The sequence below is a fragment of the Fringilla coelebs genome (genome assembly GCF_963513975.1).
Source record: "Fringilla coelebs genome assembly, chromosome: 1".
Lineage (NCBI taxonomy): Eukaryota > Metazoa > Chordata > Aves > Passeriformes > Fringillidae > Fringilla > Fringilla coelebs.
In genome coordinates, this window is record NC_140028.1 from 109,492,659 (window position 1) to 109,512,672 (window position 20,014).

Consider the following 20,014-nt stretch of genomic DNA (forward strand, 5'->3'; position numbering starts at 1 on the left):
AAACCATGTCCTTCTGTGGTAGTCCTGGAAACCACCCATCTCCAATATATTAGGAATCTCTGTTTGATGGGATTTGGTGTGTACTCCCCCTTTGGCAGCTTCTCCAAACCTCACCATCTACCAGCCAGCCTTATGAAACATGAGAAGCACCCCAGTCCTGCTTCCAGCCACCTCACAACCCCTTCCCAGGGAGCATGCTCTCCATCCTTTTAAGGACAAGTACCTGCTTTGCTCTCCATCCAGGAGGCAGTGATATGCAGCAATGTCTTTCTCCAGCTGTTGTTTGCTAGTCAGCAGATTTTCACGATCCCTCTGCTGCTGCTCTGTTTCTACTTTGATTTCTCCCATCTCTGCCTCCAGCTTGGAAATGACAGAGCCTAGGTTCTGCAGTTCGATGTCATGCCAGTGCTTGGCGTCATATAAAGAGTTCTCCAGACCCCTCTTCTACAAGGGCAGGACAGCAGACAATGAATCAGTCAATTTCCATATGCTTCATAGTGATTTTTATTCAGGTTTGGGCAATATCTCTATTGTCTATATATCTATTTCATTGAGAATTCTTTTCTTTAGCTACCTTGGTATTAGGTATTAACCTGACAAAAGTTGAATATCTGCACTTTTACAAGGTGCAGATATTCCTCACATTATCTAGTACTTCACTACCAAGCAATCTCGGTGAGATTGAGTATGAATACACTGAAGATGGAAATGTGGAGCCCGCTTGTCAAATGTGGTACACTTAGAGCACTATTTCAATCAAGAAGAGGCCAGAAATGTCTGGCATCTCTGGAAACAGGATTTGGTGGAAAATGGGATTCATTGCTAACTCTGCATCCCAAGACAGGAATGTTCCCCTCAGAAGCTGTGTTGAGTTCGCAGAGAATCCACCCACTGAAAACCCAGAATTCCTTACCAAGGTTCTCAAAGATTCAGTTTCTGCTTGCAAGCTCTGTATTTTGCAGGCAGTTTCGTGGAACTCGGTTCTGAGGCCCTCCACCAGCTCTTCCTCCTGGGTTCGCACGGCAGCCGTCGTCTCAGCCTGTTGCTGGCGAAAGAAGGCGACTGTCATCACAACCTACGCAAGTTATGGTTTAACTTCTTTACAGACCAAACTGACAGTAATATTTTCACAGCTTGTGGCAATTCTGACTTTAAGTTTGATTCCTGTGCATTAAATCCCTCGGTTTAATAATTCTGGATACTTCTTAGTGTCAAAATTATCATATTTTCTAGGCATTTACTGTAAAATGGCTTATCCATAGGAGCATATTTTTTGTCATCTGTGTCAACAACAGCTGTTTAGAATTCATATTTGTATGTTTAAAATTATCTCTAAAGAGAAAACATGACTGTAATTGTTCATTTTATAGCCATACTATAAGATTTCTTAAAAAGTTGTGTCTTCAGAACTACTTGCACCTTAATTTTGCACATAAGATTCTATGAGTCAGACAGCAAGTCATATCACAGGGATCAAAAAAAAAAATCCTGTTAATTAAATCCTAAGTTAATTATGCTATCTCCTGCTCTTATGGCTTGGGGGGTTTTATGTGTGTTTAGTTCAGGTTCCTTGAAAATAGGTGAAGGAAAAAGTACCTTAGTAAAAATAGAATTTCTATACTTTTTAATAAGGGCTGAGATCAAGGTTTTTCAGCCTGGAGCTCTGGGCTCTCCAGAAAATACAGTTCTTCAGTCAAAACCTACATTTCTTGTGGTTGATGCTAAAATTAAACTATGCAAAATACTTCCATCCTACTCTGAAACTTCATCTTGACCCTGCTCTGGTTTTCTTTTACTTCAAAAGTAAAATTGAATTTTAAATAATCTAGGACCGTGCACCAAAAATAGGGATTATTTTGAATTACCATGTGAAGCCCACAACCTGTGATTGAAATAGCCTCAGTGGGAAAAGGTCATTTAAATACCAGTTAAGTCTCAAACAGAAATTTAGATTTAAGAACCTATGTTGCAGAGGGCTGAATTTCAGTCCAAGCACCAAACCTGTCCTTTCCAGCAAATTGCATAGATCCTGTGTTTTCTGGAAATGCTTTTTTGGGGCTTGTGCTTCACAGGGACATAATTCTACCTGACTATTCCTGGTGAACCAGTGATCAAGGACCTGCGACTCTTCAGTAAATTGTGTCTCCTAAATTGTGTTGAGAGAGTAGTCTGCACCCTCTTGGGCTACAAGGACTGCAAATGTCTCTTTTTAAAGAGATACACAGGGAAGGGAAGGTGCCTTTGCCTCTATATTTGTAGCCTACACCCATTACCTGAAGCCTGGCTTTGACATTTACCCTGCTGGTGGCCCAAATGCTACCTGCAAATCCAGCTTGCCCTCACCACAGGTGGCATTGAAACCCTTCCAGGAGCTACCCTAAGCTGTGAACTGACCATAGTGGTGTGAGCAAGAGAACAGATGGAGTAGTTGGAGAGGGCTGCATCAGGTCATGAGCACTCAGGAGGACACATCAAGTGAGTACACACCGAATACGCTGTAAAGCTTTTGGGACACACAAGGTTTCCCCACCCTCCTTACAGGGTTACCAGCCCCAAGTGCCCATTTGTGGGGTGCTGCAGGGCATGACACTTGGCCTCAGCTTTGGGGCTCCTGCTGTGGAGAAGTGCAGAAGTAGTCTGTGTGTCCTTTTCACTAGGTAATTAATGTTTTCTGGGGACTTTTCCTATTCCTGAGATGCTCTATAAGGGAAAGGCTATACATGTGGTGACTACAAACAACTGGATTAATGGAGGGAGAGGATGAAATAATATTCCTAATTCTTTATCATGTTGGTGCTTGAGTTTCCTAGGAATCTGTGAATTTCAAACATCTGTACAGTCCTGAGCAAAGCATTGTGTATGAGTGCAGGAGCCCTCATTAGTCTGTTTTTCATGGAATCCAGATAATGAAAGAATGGTTAGGAATGGAACACCAACACCCAGAGTTGACCAGCGTGGCATCTAAAGAAAGAAAGTTACTTTGAAAAGCTCTTGAGAGTTCTGGGAAAGTTTTAGCAAAGTAGCAAAAAAGGGAGAAACAACTGGCATAATTCACAAGATTTTTCAGAACATCTTATGAGGACAAGAGAGAAAGCTGTGTATTTATGTGCTCAGGGCAGAACATTTCCATGGATCAACAGCTGTTCAAGAGACAGAACATGAAGAGAAAAATGAAGGTCTAGTTCCATTAAGACAGAAGCTTAACAGCTTGAGGCCTCAAGGTGTACTGCATTGGGAATGAAGCAGGAATTAGAAGGATTTATGGATGACAGAAAACCATACAGATTAGCAATGAGCAGGGGTGGATGTTTGGAATCAAACTACATGAATGAACAGCACATCAGTAAGTAAAGTATCTTTCCAGGGAAAAATATTAAATAGCATGCATGTCTTGCAAGGGTTTGAATTACATGTGTCAGTTCAGGGAAGATTTTGACCACTACAGACAAAAAAGTGCACAGGTGGAACCAATGGACTTGAGTTTTGAGGTTACTCATCTAAAAAAGGCCCATATGAAACCCCATTAGGTATGAATTTAAATTGATGTGTTTTGGTGCCCAAATGTCCTTGAAAAATTGAGCCAACATTGCAAATCTCATCAGAAGACAAAGCAAATGAGGCAAGGCATTTAGTCAGAATAAACTAAAATACTGCCCTCATGTCCAAGTCAGTGCTAGGACATCATCTGAAACACCGTGGGCTGAGCTGGTCACAGGTACACCAGAGAGTAGGTGCAGAAAAAGGAAATCAAAATATTAGGGGCCAAGGAAAACTTCACAGAGAGACACTGAAAAAACTGGTAATGAAGAACCAAGGAGTGCAGGGAACTGCTCTCCCTCCTGTGATGTCACAAAAGAGCGAGAGCAAGTTTTTCACTGTGTGGATAACCAAATTATACATCCTAACAACAAAAGATGATTTTAAACCACAAGCTTAGTTGATAAAAGCTAAGCTCTTGTCATCTGTATTCATAGTGGTAGTCTGAATTGAACTGTGTCTGTAGGAGATAAAGGACACAAAACTGAATCATCTGCGTTTAATTTGTGCAAAAAAAGCCCCTGGAATCTCTTACCAGAACCTATTTAGAACCATAACTGATAGCTCCAGAAATCTGTGATATTCTGTTTCTTTGTTCCATTAAAAAACTAAACCAAAACAGGAAGAACTGAAACTAGTAAGAGCTTAGGCTGAGATGGCTGAGTAGGGGTGGGCTGGGTATCAAAGACATGATAGAGCAGTGTACTAGGAGCTGCCAATTTTCTCACCAAATGTAATCTCTGAGCAGCTAAAAGTCCAGGTAATGAAGGTATGAAAGAAACAGAAAGAAGTTGTAAGGGGTTTTTTGCACAGGAGGACAAGGAGGAGGAAGAAACAGGATGGGAAAGGGGGAGCATTGGAGAATTTGGTGCCATCAGAGGGAAGCTCATTTTGCAGAAACCTGGCAGTGGGTCAGGAACAGATTTTTCTGGGGAAAGCTCAAGAGGCCACTGAGGATGCCCTGGCTTTTCAGGGCTGCATGTGCTTTGTATGGAGGCACTCTTCAAACTCATGCCGTTTATTACTGTGTCACTCACTTCCTTTGGACTTTATGAGCTGAAAATCAGGCCCCACAGACTAACTTTATGAAAACTTTTCTTAATAAGTCTGGCATTCTCACAAACTTTATGGGACCTCTGGGATAAACCCCTCTGCTTGGCTTCTTGTATATTTCCTAGCAATTTTGCTATCACTGTTGTGACAGGATTTTTCTTCTTTATTTTGAACATTAACTCAGAGCTTGCACATATGTTTGCAAACATATTTCTTGGTTTTGTTGTTTTTTCTTCCTGTTTGCCTTCAATACCCCCTACACCTCTCATGGCAGCTCTTTACCTTGGAACAGGGGGGATATGTTTATATGGTTTTGCTATGTATTTCAACAGCACTGCTGCAGTTATGATTTCACAGAATTACAGAATATGTTGAGTTGGAAGGAACACACAAGGATCATCGAGTCCAACTCCTGGCTCTGCACAGCACCATCCCCAAGAGTCACACCACGTGCTTGAGAACATTGTCCAAATGCTTCTTGAGCTCTGTCAGGTTGGTGCTGTGACCACTTCCCTGGGGAGCCTGTTCCTGTGCCCAGGCACCCTCTGGGTGAGGAACCTTTTTCTAACATCCAATCTAAACCTCCCCTGACACAACTTCAGACCATTCCCTTGGGCCCTGCCACTGATCAACAGAGAGATCAGTGCCTGCCCCTCCTTTTCCCCTCATGAGGAAGTTGCAGACTGCAATGAGGTCTCCCCTCAGTCTCCTCCTCTCCAGACTGAACAAACCAAGTGATCTCAGCCACTCCTCACCAGGGTTCCCCTCAAGGCCCTTCACCATCTTTGTTGCTCTCCTGATTTACTCTGTCATGCTCTGCTGTAAGAGCTAGCTCAAAATGAGATGGCTTCTAACATATAGGATCATCCACTGAACTTAAGTGCTTCAGCTGTGCAAAAAATACTTACTTTGGAAAATAAGAGATCCTTCATGACAGAGAAAAAGCTATATTAAAGGGCTGAGTCTGTCTCAGACACAGCCTCAGGAGAGAAACCCTATTTAAAGGGAATGGCTATTATCATCACTTTTCATTTCTGGCTATTATCATCACTTTTCATTTCTAAGTTAATATCTAGTTTTCCCACTACTGCCAGGAGAAACAATATCTGGGAGAAATCAAGGAGTCTGTAGTATAGAGGGCAATGTGTTTTGCCCTTCTTATATTTATAGACCCCTGTAAATTATTAAGTGGAGGAACAGCCCTAGTAAGAAGGGTAATAACAGTGGCTTTACCTATGCAGAAGGTATCAACTGATAAAGTTTGTTTTCCTTAGCCGACATTTCAGAGCCCTTGAAAGGTTCCTACAGATACCTGAGATATGAGGAGGGCCATTTCCACCAGTGCTTAACTCTGTGCTTCCCAAGAAGGCCTTTATATTTATAAGTGCATTCTCCTTTGGACTTGGACCAAAATACTTCAGATTTTTAACATGTTTTCTTGTTCACAAAAAAAACCACCCAAAAAACAAAAAACAACCAGCCTTCAAAGATATTGCAGAATATTAGAGAGATTTTGTGTTTGATTGATATCCTGTGATGTTGGAGTGGGTTACAGAGGGCTGACCTTGGTACGGAGCAGGGCACCTGTCTCAGCACGATTCTTTTCAATGTCTCTCTCCCAGTGGATTCTGATTTTTTCCAGAATGTCATCCAGGCCACTTCCCAGGGGAACATCAAGTTCTTCCAGCTGAGATCCAGCAAGCTGCTTGTATAATACCTTCACATCCTTGAACAAAAATAACAAACATAAAGAAAGTGAACTGGACAATTGAATGGTATCTTCAGAGAAGCCCAAGGAAGAGCTCTTTTGGTGCCACAAACAGAGAGAGTAATTAAATTTGGTCCCAAAAGCTGTCTCTACATTAATGATTTAGTGCACCAAAGGGCTTCTTTTCTATATGTGGATTTGCCTTGCTTCTGCATGGGGTCTCTTCCTGCAGATCTAGGGTACTGGAAGAGTTTTCCCCTTGGTGGAAGGAGACTGAAGCCCTGCACCAAGGCAGTGCCTGGAGCAGCCTCTCAATGGTGGCAAGTTTCTCCAGCAGCCAGTGCTTGGCATGTGCACACTGCACAGCTGGGACCTGAAATCACTACAAACATTGCCAGTAAAACTGCAGTGTGGACTTTGGGCCAAGGAACTAACAGCTTACAGGATATCAGAAACTCCTCCCTTGCTGCTGCACCATGCAGGAGCATGGGCCTTCCAGCATCTACTGGAGGATACAAGATGTGCAAGGCAGCAGGAGCTCTACAGCCTCCCAGCTTGTGTGAGACAAGTGTGTGTTTTATCCATGTTAGATGAAGAGGATTCTCCTCTGTAGCAGCATTCTGTTCCTTCTTTAAATTTAAATGCTCCAAAAACATGTAACCAGTAGAGAATTAGCAGGTTTAGAATTTCACACTTAAAGGTAGCACATCAGTTGTACATTGTGTTCAGGAATGCAAGAATTAATGAGATTTTCACTGTCTGGCACTGCAATCCTTTTATATCAGCCTGTTTATCTGTGTTATTCACACACACACAAAAAAAAAGTAGTGTAAAAGCATCTGGGAATTGTATTTGTAAGCAATGGCCCCTGACAGTGACAATACTGGAAAAAATGGATGGGAATTATGTGAATTATGAACCTGCATGAATGCAAACCTCAAAATGTGCCCACTCCAAGTTCACAAACCCTTGAAAAGGACTTGGCATGGATTTGCTAGTGGGAGCACCAGTGGAAAGAAAGGTTTGAATTAGTTCAGGAAAGACCTTGATACTATATTTTGCCAGGGCTCAGCAATAGTTGCTTCTAGCCTTTGTTCTGTGACTTCTCATAAGCAGCTTCCCCTGGTCCTGCTGCCATTGGAAAACCAGTCGTGTGCTGAAGTGGTTCTGTAAATGCTCAGGTAGTCCCAAAAGATAAAGAAAAAAGCATCTTTCCACTCTGCAAGGGGTCCTTGTTGGCTACATGAGGATCAAGATGGATCAAGGTTATGTTCTCATCATGCCATAGCTACAGACAACAGCATCAGCACCAGCTTTTCTGGTTTCACAACAGTCATTGCATTACTTGGAGGTTTAAAGAGGATCTTGTTTATTTCTGTCATTTTTCTCTTTACACTCTTATCTAAAACAATTTCAATCTTCTCCTGCCATGCACTGGTAATGAAGCCCTGGTTATCTTCTGCAAAATGCCAGCCCTGGAATTAGACTGACGCAAGTAGGGAGCTGTTGATGCAACCTCATCTTGGCAAGACAGTGTTGCTGAATCCTGTGGTTGAAGGAACAACTGGTAAGAAATGTAAAGTAGGATAGTACCTTGCTTTCATGAGCCATCACAATTCAAGCTCTACCTTACTTTTGAGGCACCAGCACAGTTGTTTGCTCTCCCTTATGAGGGATTAGTAACAGCTCCATATTCAATTCCCCATGAATAAATATCCTGATTTGTGTTCAATCCTGAAATCCCTGCTGAAGGAAGTAAACCACCTTCATGCAAATAGTGTTGGTGAGTAGGCGGGAAAGTATTGTAAAATTGGGTAGTATGGGCTTCTCTTCTGGCTGCCTGTCTGTGGTGGTGCATCCTCCCCACCCACTGGGGCCTCTGTATGGGTTCAGGAATTCTTTATAGGCCTCCCCCCTAATCAATCAATGGCTGTGCAGCCATGATTAATCAATTAAGTTTCCCTTGTGTTTATCAGAAACACTGTCTGTTCCTAGGAGCTCCTGGTGCCTAACAAAGGAAGGAGAAAAGATAGCCAGCTATCCTAGCATAAACTTGGAATATTAGTTGCCCGAATCATAGCTTGAATGAAACAATATTTTTGTTACCAGACTTCTGAGGAAAACTCCAGTAATTACCATCTTGGATTACAGCCAGGATGGAGATTAACAGATGACTGAAGCCAATCATCTTGGGACTCTATAAACAGCAGTCCTGAGTGAGGCCCTTTGAGATCTCCTGGACTGCAGTAGGCTGTGTCCCTCTGACTGGGACACCTCTCGGAGCTAACAAGCTCTCAGGTTTGCAATACTCAATACTTGTTGCCAAATGCTGATTGATGGTAGGGCCTGGGATATCCTGACTACTCCTCAAGGCTCAGCCCTCACCTGTTGAGGTGCAGAAGCATCTGACTTGATGCTTCTGAGATGCAAAAGCATCTGACTTGAGTATTACACTGAACTTGAGGGAAATTTTTAACACACACTTTTGTACCAACTTCTTCATGTCTCTTTTGTGTGTGAATTGGTTTGAATACCCTATAGCAAGTATAGTATGAATACAGCCATCCCAGATCTACAGTTAAGTTACTGCTGTGCTTTACATTTTATAGGTGTTAAATTTTTCCAGTAATTCAGTGATCAGGTGCAGACAAATCCTTTAGCTATAAACCATTGACCAAGTCTGAGGTCAAGTTTGGGCTCAGCTAAACCTAATCTCCATCAGGAGTTTAGAAAACAAGCGGTTTTCTGCTCTGCTCTGAACCTCATGACCTCCCCTAACCCTTTTGAACCTTTATCCTTTAGCACTTTAACCCTCTGCATCCCCAATTTCCATGTAAACTATTCTAGATTGACTCTAATCCAATTTTCTTTTGTGAGCTTCATTATATAGTAAGAAATTAAAGGAACCTTACCATCAAATTTAAATTGCACTTTCACATCTCATATTAAACCTGCTTTTGCCAGCACCTTTGATGATAATTCTTTAGAGCCACTCCTTCATGCCACTGTCCCTGTAACTTGCTTCAGTGTTGCTTCTCAAGAGAGGCTCAGTTTTGGGAACTGAGCACCTTGCTAAGCCAAGCAGGGAGTTTTCATAAGAACCTGGTTAATGCTCAACATTAGTGCAGCAGGACCAGAGCTGGTGCCCTGCACATGCACTTTCTCCTTCCATCAGATCTCACTGCTGAGATACCCACATGCATGGCTGTGCAGCCCCTTGACCATCACGTGGTGACTGACAAGAAATGAAGGGATGGTGTCTCTTCCATGTCACACTTATCAAATGAAAGGGTTAACACCTACATGTAAGGTCATTTGAAAATGCCTCAGGGGTTAGTCCTCTGAGTTAAAAGAGAAGGAAGAAATAGGAGTAGTTTTCAGGAAAATCCCCCCCCTGCCCAGACATGGCAGGTGGAGTTTTTAATGTTTGCTTTGCATTAGATGTATGATACCAACCAGATGAAACAGGTACACATTGCCTTTGCTGTATCCCGAGTCTGCACTTACTTCTTCATGATTCTTTGACAGCATAGCTAGTTCTTCCTTCATGCTTTCTATCTGACTCTCCAGATCCATTTTAGTTAAATTAGCATCATCAATCACTTTATATAGGGAATTAATTTCATCTTCCACTGCCTTTCTGAATGGCTGCTCATTTTCATACCTGCAGAGAAAGAAAAAAAAAAAAACAAACTTCAACATAGCACAACTCAGCAAGTAAAACCTGTCTTTTTTTCTTCTGAATGATATTATTTCTGCTAATTAGCAAATGTGTCCCAGACAGAGGCACAGAAACACAGAGAGTATACTTTGCTCTCACCTTATTTCTTTGTACTTGAAGTTAACTGCCCTGTCATTAATTCAGAGTCTAAGAAAACAGGCCAAGTCAGCAGTATGTGCTATGGTGGTTATCTACCTGATAGGATTCCAGAAAAAGCATGGAGAGGGTCATGGTTTCTTGCTAGATCTGATATTTATCTACAGTATCACCATGGGTGGCTTTTTCTCAGTTGTCTTGGCTATAAAATGAGAATACCAACTCACTTGTCTACATAAAAACCTTTTAGAGCAATGGTTAAAGAAAAAACATCAAACATTTTTTTACACACGTCTTTAACGGATGTGCTGATGGAAGTCTGGCCTCTGTTCCAGGGTCCCGGCCCATCCCTAAGACCAAATCCCAGTAGGATCAAAATAAAGAGGAAATTTCTGTGGTTCACTTGTCAGCTAGAATTGCTGTTGGAACAAACAGCTCATTTCCAAACCATGGCTGTAATGGTAGGGAAATTTTGGCAAGCACTTTCCATTCCAGAGCACCTGCTTGCTGCATTGCTCTTGTTTGTAACTTTTTGGTTTAGGCTTTCCATTGAAAATGTGGATTGCACTGTGAATCTCCTTGGGTGGGAGACATTTGTGCCAAACCTGTCCAACCTGGGGACGTGGAGAGGCTGGCAGGTTAGCTGGGAACCTGCTTCATAAACACTTTGCTCCTTGATAACCACCTTCATTGCTGAGAGTTTAAAGCTTGGGAGAGTGGCAGTTGATCCCAGGTGCTTTCACTATACAGTAGATTGATTCAACATTGTTTTTGTTAGGTAGACTGCTTGTCCAAGTCAGCTCACACTTCTAAAATTATTATTTTAAAACTGCATAAAATATGAATGTAACTTGCTGGATGTAAAGCCAAATGAGTATCTCAGAGTTGTACCTTTCTGAAATAAAACTAAAAAATGATTAGCACATTGTGGTTTTATGATTAAATAAAATCATTCCAGAGAGAGAGAAAAAGAAGTTTAAGGGATGATAAAAAACCATAGGAGATAAAAATCAATTAATTTGAATTGTGGTTTTTGTATCAGAGCATGCAAAAAGCTATTTGTAAATGAATGAGACCATTATGAGTATAAAAAGCTAGAAGGATCACATCTCCTGAGTAAAATCTAAAGAGGTTCATGCATTCATACACATGACTATCAGACTGAAAGACAATAAAAAAGTAGTTTGCCAGTGTTTAAAATCTTCTTTTGTTTCTTATTTTTCTCAGTAAAGAAAAGTAAAGTCAGCACAGGCCATTTCTGTTTTCTTGTCTAACATTTTCACCCATGTCTGTAGGGGTGCAGTTTTCACTTTGAGGCTGTAGCAGAATGATTGTTTCTTCCAAAAACGTTTAGTTTAGATGCTGAAGTACTGAAAATTACAACTAAAAATCACATGTAATTTCACCTTTATAAAATGCCAACTCAATTTTGAATGAATACTGGCCTCTCAGTGAGAGAGGCCAATGTCTGTGTTAAGACTAGCTTAGGTCATTTTGCTTGTGCTTGTGCACATTTTTGTTACTATGCATCTTCAAAATCTTCCAAAATAATGTTAACACCATCATTGTTTTTCTCCCAAATCAGGATGTTCAATATGAATATGCAACTTAAAAAACAGGCCCATTCTTCTCCCTAGCATTACACCCCTATAAATTAAGTGTTCACGAAGTTTAAAGAAAGTGGTCATCTGGGTGCCACCACAGGACTACCTGTCTTTAAAATCTTCAGCACAGGCTTGAATATTCTCCGTGTGCAGCATAAGACGAGCATTTTCAAGGACTGCTTCACCTACCTAGAAGAAAGATACAACAGAGCTCAAGCAATGAACAGCTTCAGCACATGTATCTTAAGCAGATGTACAGCTTTGATTCTGAAAACAATCCTTCATCCTAGGGCTGTCCAAGTGACTCATTCCAGATAACTTAATCAATTATTTTTGTACATATAAGTTCACAAATTCTCAGCAAATAGGCTGTAATTTGTCATCAAACTGCTCAATCCTCCTAAGCCCTCATCTTCTTGTAGCAACACATTTATTCTGATCACCAGCTCTTTGCAAGGGGCAAAAATCATTGCTGTGCTCAAGGTACTTTCATCATTTAAGTCCCACTTATACTTTCTAGATACAATTTAAGCAGCACTTATGCAGTTCCTATTCTACTTCCCATATTAGCAGTCCTCTTCAGGGTCGTCCTCCTCAGGGAGCCACGGAATACTTGCTGCTCATGCCGCCTGCGAGCCCTCCTCAGCTCCCAGAGCGTCGTTTTCCTTCTCCTAGGGGATCCTCTAGGCTCTTGCGATAGATATGAGACCTGAGAAGCCTTCAAAGATTATTACACTGATTGGAAAGATCGTGCAAAGCAGACTGTGGCATCATTGCTATGGCTCTGGGGTGTATCTCTAACGTCCAAGAGGCACTTGAGGGGTAAGTAAACCTGAAAGGCTTGTGACTTTTGGTAGCTTGTTGTGATTCAGGAAGGTTATACAAAATGATAAATAGGAAAAAAAGATCACTGCCTGCCCTGGAGTCACATATATGCTGAGCTTTGACCATGCAGAATTCAGTACCAGGCTTAGAGTGAGCACCTCTGCAAGTAAGTGTCTGAGAGCTCCAGCCACCCTATGATCCATGCTGTCACTCTGGAAAAGCTGAACACTTCTTTGGTCTTTCTCAGGAGACACCCATGAAGATTTGCAGTTAAAACTAAATCACCTCATGAATAAGATCAGATTTTTAAGCTGGCCAGGAGAGTTCTTGAAGCTGAAAAATCTTTCCTTAGATAAATAAGTCTGTAACTAAGATTGCAAATCACTCAAAGCATTCTGCTCCCCCAAGGTGAAACACACCATGCATGGAAACATCAAGGCTGCATCCAGACAAGTGGATCTCAAGTGGGATTGTTGCCCTATGTTCCCACCTGCCCTGAGGCTGCTTGGTGATGGAGTGGAGGTGGGCGTGCAAGACTGAAGCATTTCTAGGTGGTAATTAACATTTACCCTCATGGAGAGGCTTACTGCTCCAAATGTCTTACAAATGTTTGGACCCGAAGGTGCAATGTATGTAGTACCTGAAGGCATTTGACAAGGAGAAATGTGGAGAAATAACCTGTTCCTTCACTATCCATGATGACCATAATGGATCAGGAAGTTAAAAGTACTCTACCTTCTTTCAATCTGATGAGGAACAAGAGTTTAAAAAGTGGTTTTCTTCATTCTTGCCTACTGTTAGGAAAAAACAGGGAAGGTGTTGGGAGCTGGAGCTTGTTTCCCACCATTGAATGGGGAACCTGTTTTTCTTCGATAACTGTGGGATTTCTTGGCCTATTCCAAACAATATGATAGAGGGATGGAACATCTCAGAGACATCCAGTTCTAACATATTTCATGAAAATAGCATCTGGACAGAGGAGAGGTTCTGTAAATAGTGCCACTTGGGGCAGGGGGGAAGCCCCAATTTTGGCATGGGAAAGTTGGGGAGTGCAGCAAAAGCTCAGGACTCAGAGATGTCGTGAAAGCCACAGGTGTGGGCAAAGAGATGGTCCCTCACCTCCCACCAGCCAGCCCTGTTGTGCAGCACACAGGTACAGAAGAATTCTGTGTGCTCCTTTGCACACAGAACTGGCTGCTCTTCATTGTTCAACCCCTGATTCCCTTCTCCCTGATCTTTTTGCAGCCCCACTTTACCAGCACCAGCCTAACTCCCCAAACCCTGGGTTGTCCATTTGTGGCATTCCAGAGAAGCTGAACAGAGCTGGGGCTCTGGGGGCATGCTGCTCTTCTGTCCTCAGGTTCCCTTGCAGCAGGACACCTGAGCTTTCTGCTGAAGGATGGAAAACTGGCATTTAGTCAGCGCAGAAGTAGAGGGACCTCTTTGACACAAGCTCTAAAATCTTGGTTCCCTCTGATTTGCATGAGCTGGGAAAGCCCTTTCCTAGAATCCAGAAGAAGAGATCTAAGTCTTCCATCTAGGGGCTCTTTTGTTTGATTTAATTCTCCTATTAATCAACAGCTGGATGCAAACACACAGCATCAGGGAGACAGATTTGTAGTAACTCTGCTGACACATATACTAAAACACATGAGGCAGCAGTTTGGGAAACACCCTTCTTTGTGTCCATTGGGAATGGGAGGCCTTGCAATGCTGCAAGCACTTGGACATTGCCTCCTCTGCCCCTAAAGCAGAAGGCAGTGCTGTCCTGCCTCACAGAGCTTCTGGGAGGCTTATGTCACTGATGCTCATGTAACATTCAAAGAGCCAAAATGGGAAGAGTTTAAAAAATGCAAATAGTATTACTAACAATAGTTCCTTTCAGTCACACATTGTCTTTCAACACTCTGATCTGTGATGCACATACACCTTTTGATCACAATTTTTTCCAGCTCTTGAATTAACAGTAAATATTCATGGGATTAAACATCTTAACTACAAAGCAGCAACACATTTCTTTGATTTCATTGTGATTTTATGGACATGAACAAGCAATATTAATTTTTTGGAAGAAAAGTCTCATAAAAATCTGCACAGACATGCTGGCCCATTTCCTGGGTTAAAACTGGCATCAAGGATAAAACAGCTGCTTCAAGGGAGTGGGCAGATGCCAGACTGAAGTGATACAGACACAGGGAGATATCCCTGGTGATTAGCAACTTCTGATTTTTAACAGAGATTTGGCCAAGTTTGGCATGGCAAGATTTACTATGCCTTTCAAATTTTTAGCTGTCCTTTATCTGTAGCTTTGTATACTTTTGCTGTTCTTACAAAAGTCTAAATCCTTTCTGACTGCTGCTAAATTCATGGCCTCAGGTGTGGCCTGTGATAATGAATCTCATGGTTTAATTATTCATGTAATGGAAACTTCTCTGGCCTTTAAGTTCACTTCAGTAAAGCAAACGCCTCCATGAGGAAAGATCAGAAGATGTCAATCTAGTCTTTCCTTCCACACACACAAGGAAATAGTTGCCTCCAACACATTTTAATTCACAGCTAAAATCAGGCTAAAAGCCTGCAGCCTGCTGCCAAGAAATAAACTCTTAATGGTCTTGGTCATGCTTTCCATGTTGAACCCTTTCTCAGAGCCCGAAGGAGGAAACCTCAAAGGCAGCAAGGGCAGCATTTGTTGCATGGCCTCAGGAAAGGTAATACCTGGAGAGAGGCTGAGATTGATGGCTCCTTTCCTGATTCCTGCTGCATCCAGGGAAACTCAACTTCGTGTATACATCAAATATTTTATAAGTACACAGGACTGCATCAAAGAATGCCTGGTTCTCGAAGCAGGAGATACCTCTTCAAGAAATGATCTGTAAAACTGTAATGTTGCCCAAGCACAAGGAGAGAACCTCACACCCCCTCACAGCTGCCTGTGAAGGCAGCCCAAATTTATGCTGTTGGAGGTGGCTGAGAGAACATGATGAAAACTAATTCACTGCCATCCTCTGTAGGGCAGTTGATCAAGCTTTGTGCCATTTTGTGGGAGTGTGTTGTACCCTTAGATGAGTAGCAGAGTAAATAGCATTTACAGTATCAGTGTCTGTAAATGCTATTTCATGCATTTACAGGCACTGATCATGCACTGTGTTGTGCTAGAGTGGGTCACGAGTAACACTCAGAGGCTCTTCTGACCCTGCAGCAAATAAATTAGTGGGTGTGAGTCCCAATGTGGCAATTCCTCAGGCTGTTAGACCTGCATATTCTCCAGGCTTAATAGTCTCACTGACTAAATGCTGATAGAAAGGCCAAATGCAAATAGAAGTGGCTCCATAAGAAAACTCTGGAGGTCTTTCAAATGCTCCCAACCACACATAGGATGTCATGATCAGTCACAGCAGTGATAAAATTGGTCCAGGATGTTGATTCCTTCTTTTGCTTGTGTGTTACTCCTGTGATCTAAACTGTGAGATGCACTATGTGTCATCTCATAGACTAAATCCCTGTGTCTCCCATGCAGCTGTAATTGAGCAGTCATGGAGGCTGAGCTACTCTATTCTCTCTGTAAACTCACTCAGATTGTTTCAAGCATCCACTTCTGTCAGGTGCTGCCCTGTTCCCTGGGAGGGAATTGCCATTGCAAACAGTCTCCTATTCTGCAGAAGAGACACATTTGATTAGAGATAGAATTTTCCACAAGAAGACCAAGATGAAGACTGGAGAAGAAGAGTATGCACAGGTAAAATTTATATTTCTGTCATGAAATTGCAATTCTGTCATATGAATTCCTTTTGGCAAGGATTTCTCATTTCCCTCTTTTCCTGCAAAAATCCTCTCTCTTTGTCCCAATTAGTGTGTGTTCACTTGCTCTACTAAAAAGCCAGCTGCCCAGGTTGGGTAATTAACCCTGTGAGCTGGATAGTGGCTTTCCATCATTCAGCTCCCACCAGAGATCCCCTGCTGCAGCCATAGCTCTGACAGCTGCAAGGGAACACGAGTGGTTTTTCCTCCCAAGGGACCCTGTGCTCACACACACCCTCTGAGTCACTTGCTGGCTCGTTTTTCCCCTTAGCTCCGTGTTTGGGAGATATGCTGGCACCAAGCTGTTTTTGCTGGCAGTGCAACTACACAAAATCTGGGATGCTGGAGCACATCCCAGGAAGGGCAGGAGGGAAATGGGACTTCAGGTCTGCTGGGGTCTCTCCTGTGCCACTGCAGAGAGGGGCCTGTCACATTTGTGATTTTGAGACCAGAAGAGTCCTTTGTGGCCATGTCCTTGTCTTCTCTTTAGCAGGGCAAGAAGAAAGGGCTCCTGCTTAGACCCGCTCCTTTGCTGTTTCTTGCTCAAAAACTGTTCCTATTGTGAGTGCTTGGGCTAATCCAGGTGCCTGCTTAAGTGGTTTTTTCCCCCAAAACTTTCATAGCTGCTTTATGCAAATGGCCCCGAGGGGTTTTACAGCTGCCGGGCACTTCTCCCCACCGAACCCATGGGCCTGGCTGGGAATTGAAATGAGTGCTCAGATTTTGCAAGAAGCTGAAAATGGGGTATGCCATTTTTAAAGAAATCAAGGTGAATGTGGACATCTGCAGAAAATCTGAATATATTTACGAAAATTACATTTAGGAATGTATCTGCCAGGTGTCTCTCATTTCTGCTACACCTTGCTCCTGAATGCCTTTTCCTTTTCTGTTTGGGATGTGTTGTGGCAGGAGGGCTCTGACTTCATGTGATTTCAGCTGTTTCTACAGCAACTGATTTTGACATTATTTTAATAAATGTGGTGGTTTTGATGTTGATGCTGGCATAATTTTACCAATTAGCTCCAGGACGAATGAGCTAATTGGTGTTTGGGCTGGATAGGGTCCTACTTTCATTTTTGGTTAAATGCTTAATAAAAAAAGCAAAGAAACCTATTAATCAGAATTGAACATAACAGCTTGGATCACATCCGCGAAAGACAAAACCCACTAAGTGATGCCTCTTTTATTGATTTAATTGAAGTAATTCAAAAGATTTTATGTGCTCTCTGATGTGTTTTGATAGTTAAATAGATACAGATGATGCTAGTCTTTTTCTCTTCTCTTCTATGATACTCACAAATGCTATTACTACATGGCTTTATTTTTCTGATTTTCATACAGGAAGAGCCTGATATTCAGGCTAGATTTCATTACGAGATGCTCTTATTCATTCATAAAAAAGAGGTAGAGGCAAGGATGACTACAAAGGAAGGTTGAAAGGAAAGCAATTTGGATGAAAAATTATCACATTTGCAGGTTCATCTGCACTGCAATGTTGGGGGTTTGTATAATGAAAAATCAAGCAGTCCTTCCTAAATGGTCCTTTCCTATGGTCCCACATTTTTGGGCTTAATCATAAATCCTGGTAGGATTTACAGGCGAGGTCTACAACTATGAAATGTGATACTGGTCGGAAGAACACAGGATGGCAGCTGGAAAGGATTGACTCCCTGTCCCCTATCCAAGTCCCCATCTTCCCCAGCGAGATAACAGGTTCAAGGAGATGGCTTTTTTGTACTCCAGATTCAGGGCACACCTTGACTTCAGCAGCTGCTCCCTTCAGGAAGCAATAACATCGTTTACTAATACTAAAATGTAGCAACTTGACTGAGTGTTTCTGCTGACGCAATCTTTGTACAACAGCTTCTGCCGACACGTTCAGAGTTCGGGCAACGTTTGTAGCGTTCTGGGAGAACACCTGCCCTAAAAATGGAAAGTGAAACTGGCCAGCCCAAGTTAAAACATGCAATTGTCCCAGGCAACTTAAAGTTGGCTTTCAGGCTTTCTGAAGACCCAGTGCTGGCATTTTCTGTGCCTGCACAAGTGCTGCTGGGAAGAGGTGTGAGAGATGCCAGACTCCAGGTCTTTGGAATCCTGTCTGCTCCCACTGGCTGGGAGCTGGGATGCCAGGCTTATGTGGTGCACCAAGACCTCAGCAGACAGAGCCCTGCGTCTGCTGCAAGCAGGACATCAGCCTGCAAGGCCTTACTGGCCCGCAAAAGAAACTCCTTCTTGTCCATGAGGTCAGTACATTTCACACCCCCACAATTAGCATCTGTGCCGTATGGAGGAGGTGGGAGTAAGGGATGGTGGGGTGATGGCAAAGGAAAGGAAGGGAGTCATTCATTTGTAGCCATGTAATTATTATTTTTAAATAAATAGAGCTTTTGAAAATGTTACTAAGCCAACAAGGGAATAAAGTAAAAATCTGAATTGCTGATTAAAAAAAAAAACCAAACCAACAAACCCACAACGTGCTTGTAATATCATATTGAGAGATAACCTAATTCAGTCCTAGCAGGTTTCTTTCAATAATTTTGATACTCAGTGTAATAACCACAGACTTAAAATAAGGGAAAAAAAAAAAAAAAAGAAAAAACCCCACCGGTTCTAATCAGCCCAGACTTCGGCGCCTTGGGGTGCATTTCAATCGCTCCCATGCGCACGATGCCTGAGGCAATTCTCCCGCTTAATAGGCATAATAATGCTAATTATCATGAAGATAGATTTTGAACCCTCTGTCTAGGCTCCTCGCCTTGAAATTTGAATTTCGCCACGAATGCCAGACGGCATTCATTTGCAGCCTCGCCCCTGGCCGTCCGGAGCTGCCAATGCCCGGCGCAGCTCCCTCCCGCTCCGCCGGCTGCCGGCGCGCTCGGGCGCTCACCTGGTGGTAAATCGCCTCCCAGTTCTCCCGCAGCGCTCCCCAGCTGCTCACGCTGGCCGCCTTCTTGTCCAGGTAGACCCTGATGTGCTCCTCCAGCTCCTGGTTGACCTGCTCGAGTGCTCGCACCTTCTCGATGTACTCCACCAAGCAGCCGTTCAGGCTTTCGTAGGAGAGACCCCTGCCCTTATCCAGCCCCGGGGCCAGGGGCACGGCGGCGGCGGAGCTGCGGAGACCCTGGAGGAAGACGCTGCTGATGCCCAGGGCTCTACGGGACACTCGGGTGCCCAGGCTGCTCACGCCGCCGGTGGGAACGGTGCCCACGTAGACGCCGGGAGGTCTCGACAGGCTCCCGCCGCCGCCGACGCTCACCCGGCGGCCGGGCGGCCCCGAGCTCTCCGCCGTGGAGGTAGAGGGCTGCTGCCCCAGGAAGGAAGACCGGCGCCTCGGCAAGGGCATGTTGTCGCTCCAGCCTGCCGAGCACCGCCGCTCAGCCCGGCCGCCTGGCCCCGCACTGGCGGGAGGGATGTGCCGAGCCCAGCAGGTTGGGGCTCGCCTGGGATTTCGGCTTTGTGCGACGGCTTTCTGGAAAGGGGGCTTTGTGCTGCCTGGGAGCGCCCGTCACATTGTCCGGGCGGCTGCTGGGTCAGCAGTCCCATTTCAGGGGAAATCTCCCTGCTGCTGCTGCTGCAAATGTGGCAGATGAAAAGCACAATGGTGTTTACGGGGACAGCGGGACGGGGATTCGGTACAATGTACGTGTTAAAATACCAGCAGTGTTTTCTACG

General features: G+C 43.4%; 1 protein-coding gene across 1 annotated transcript in view; it reads right to left on the reverse strand.

Moving 5' to 3' along the window:
• The window catches only part of BFSP2 (beaded filament structural protein 2), a gene marked incomplete at both ends in the record, with an annotated part of 27,605 nt that extends 7,920 nt beyond the window's left edge, over nt 1–19,685 (reverse strand). The window contains 6 exons of the mRNA XM_084208092.1: nt 224–444; nt 914–1,045; nt 6,155–6,316; nt 9,806–9,962; nt 11,826–11,908; nt 19,230–19,685. Coding sequence (XP_084064218.1) covers nt 224–444; nt 914–1,045; nt 6,155–6,316; nt 9,806–9,962; nt 11,826–11,908; nt 19,230–19,685 — 1,211 coding nt within the window. The remainder of the gene's footprint in view (nt 1–223; nt 445–913; nt 1,046–6,154; nt 6,317–9,805; nt 9,963–11,825; nt 11,909–19,229) is intronic.
• Between the last annotated feature and the right edge of the window lie 329 nt (nt 19,686–20,014).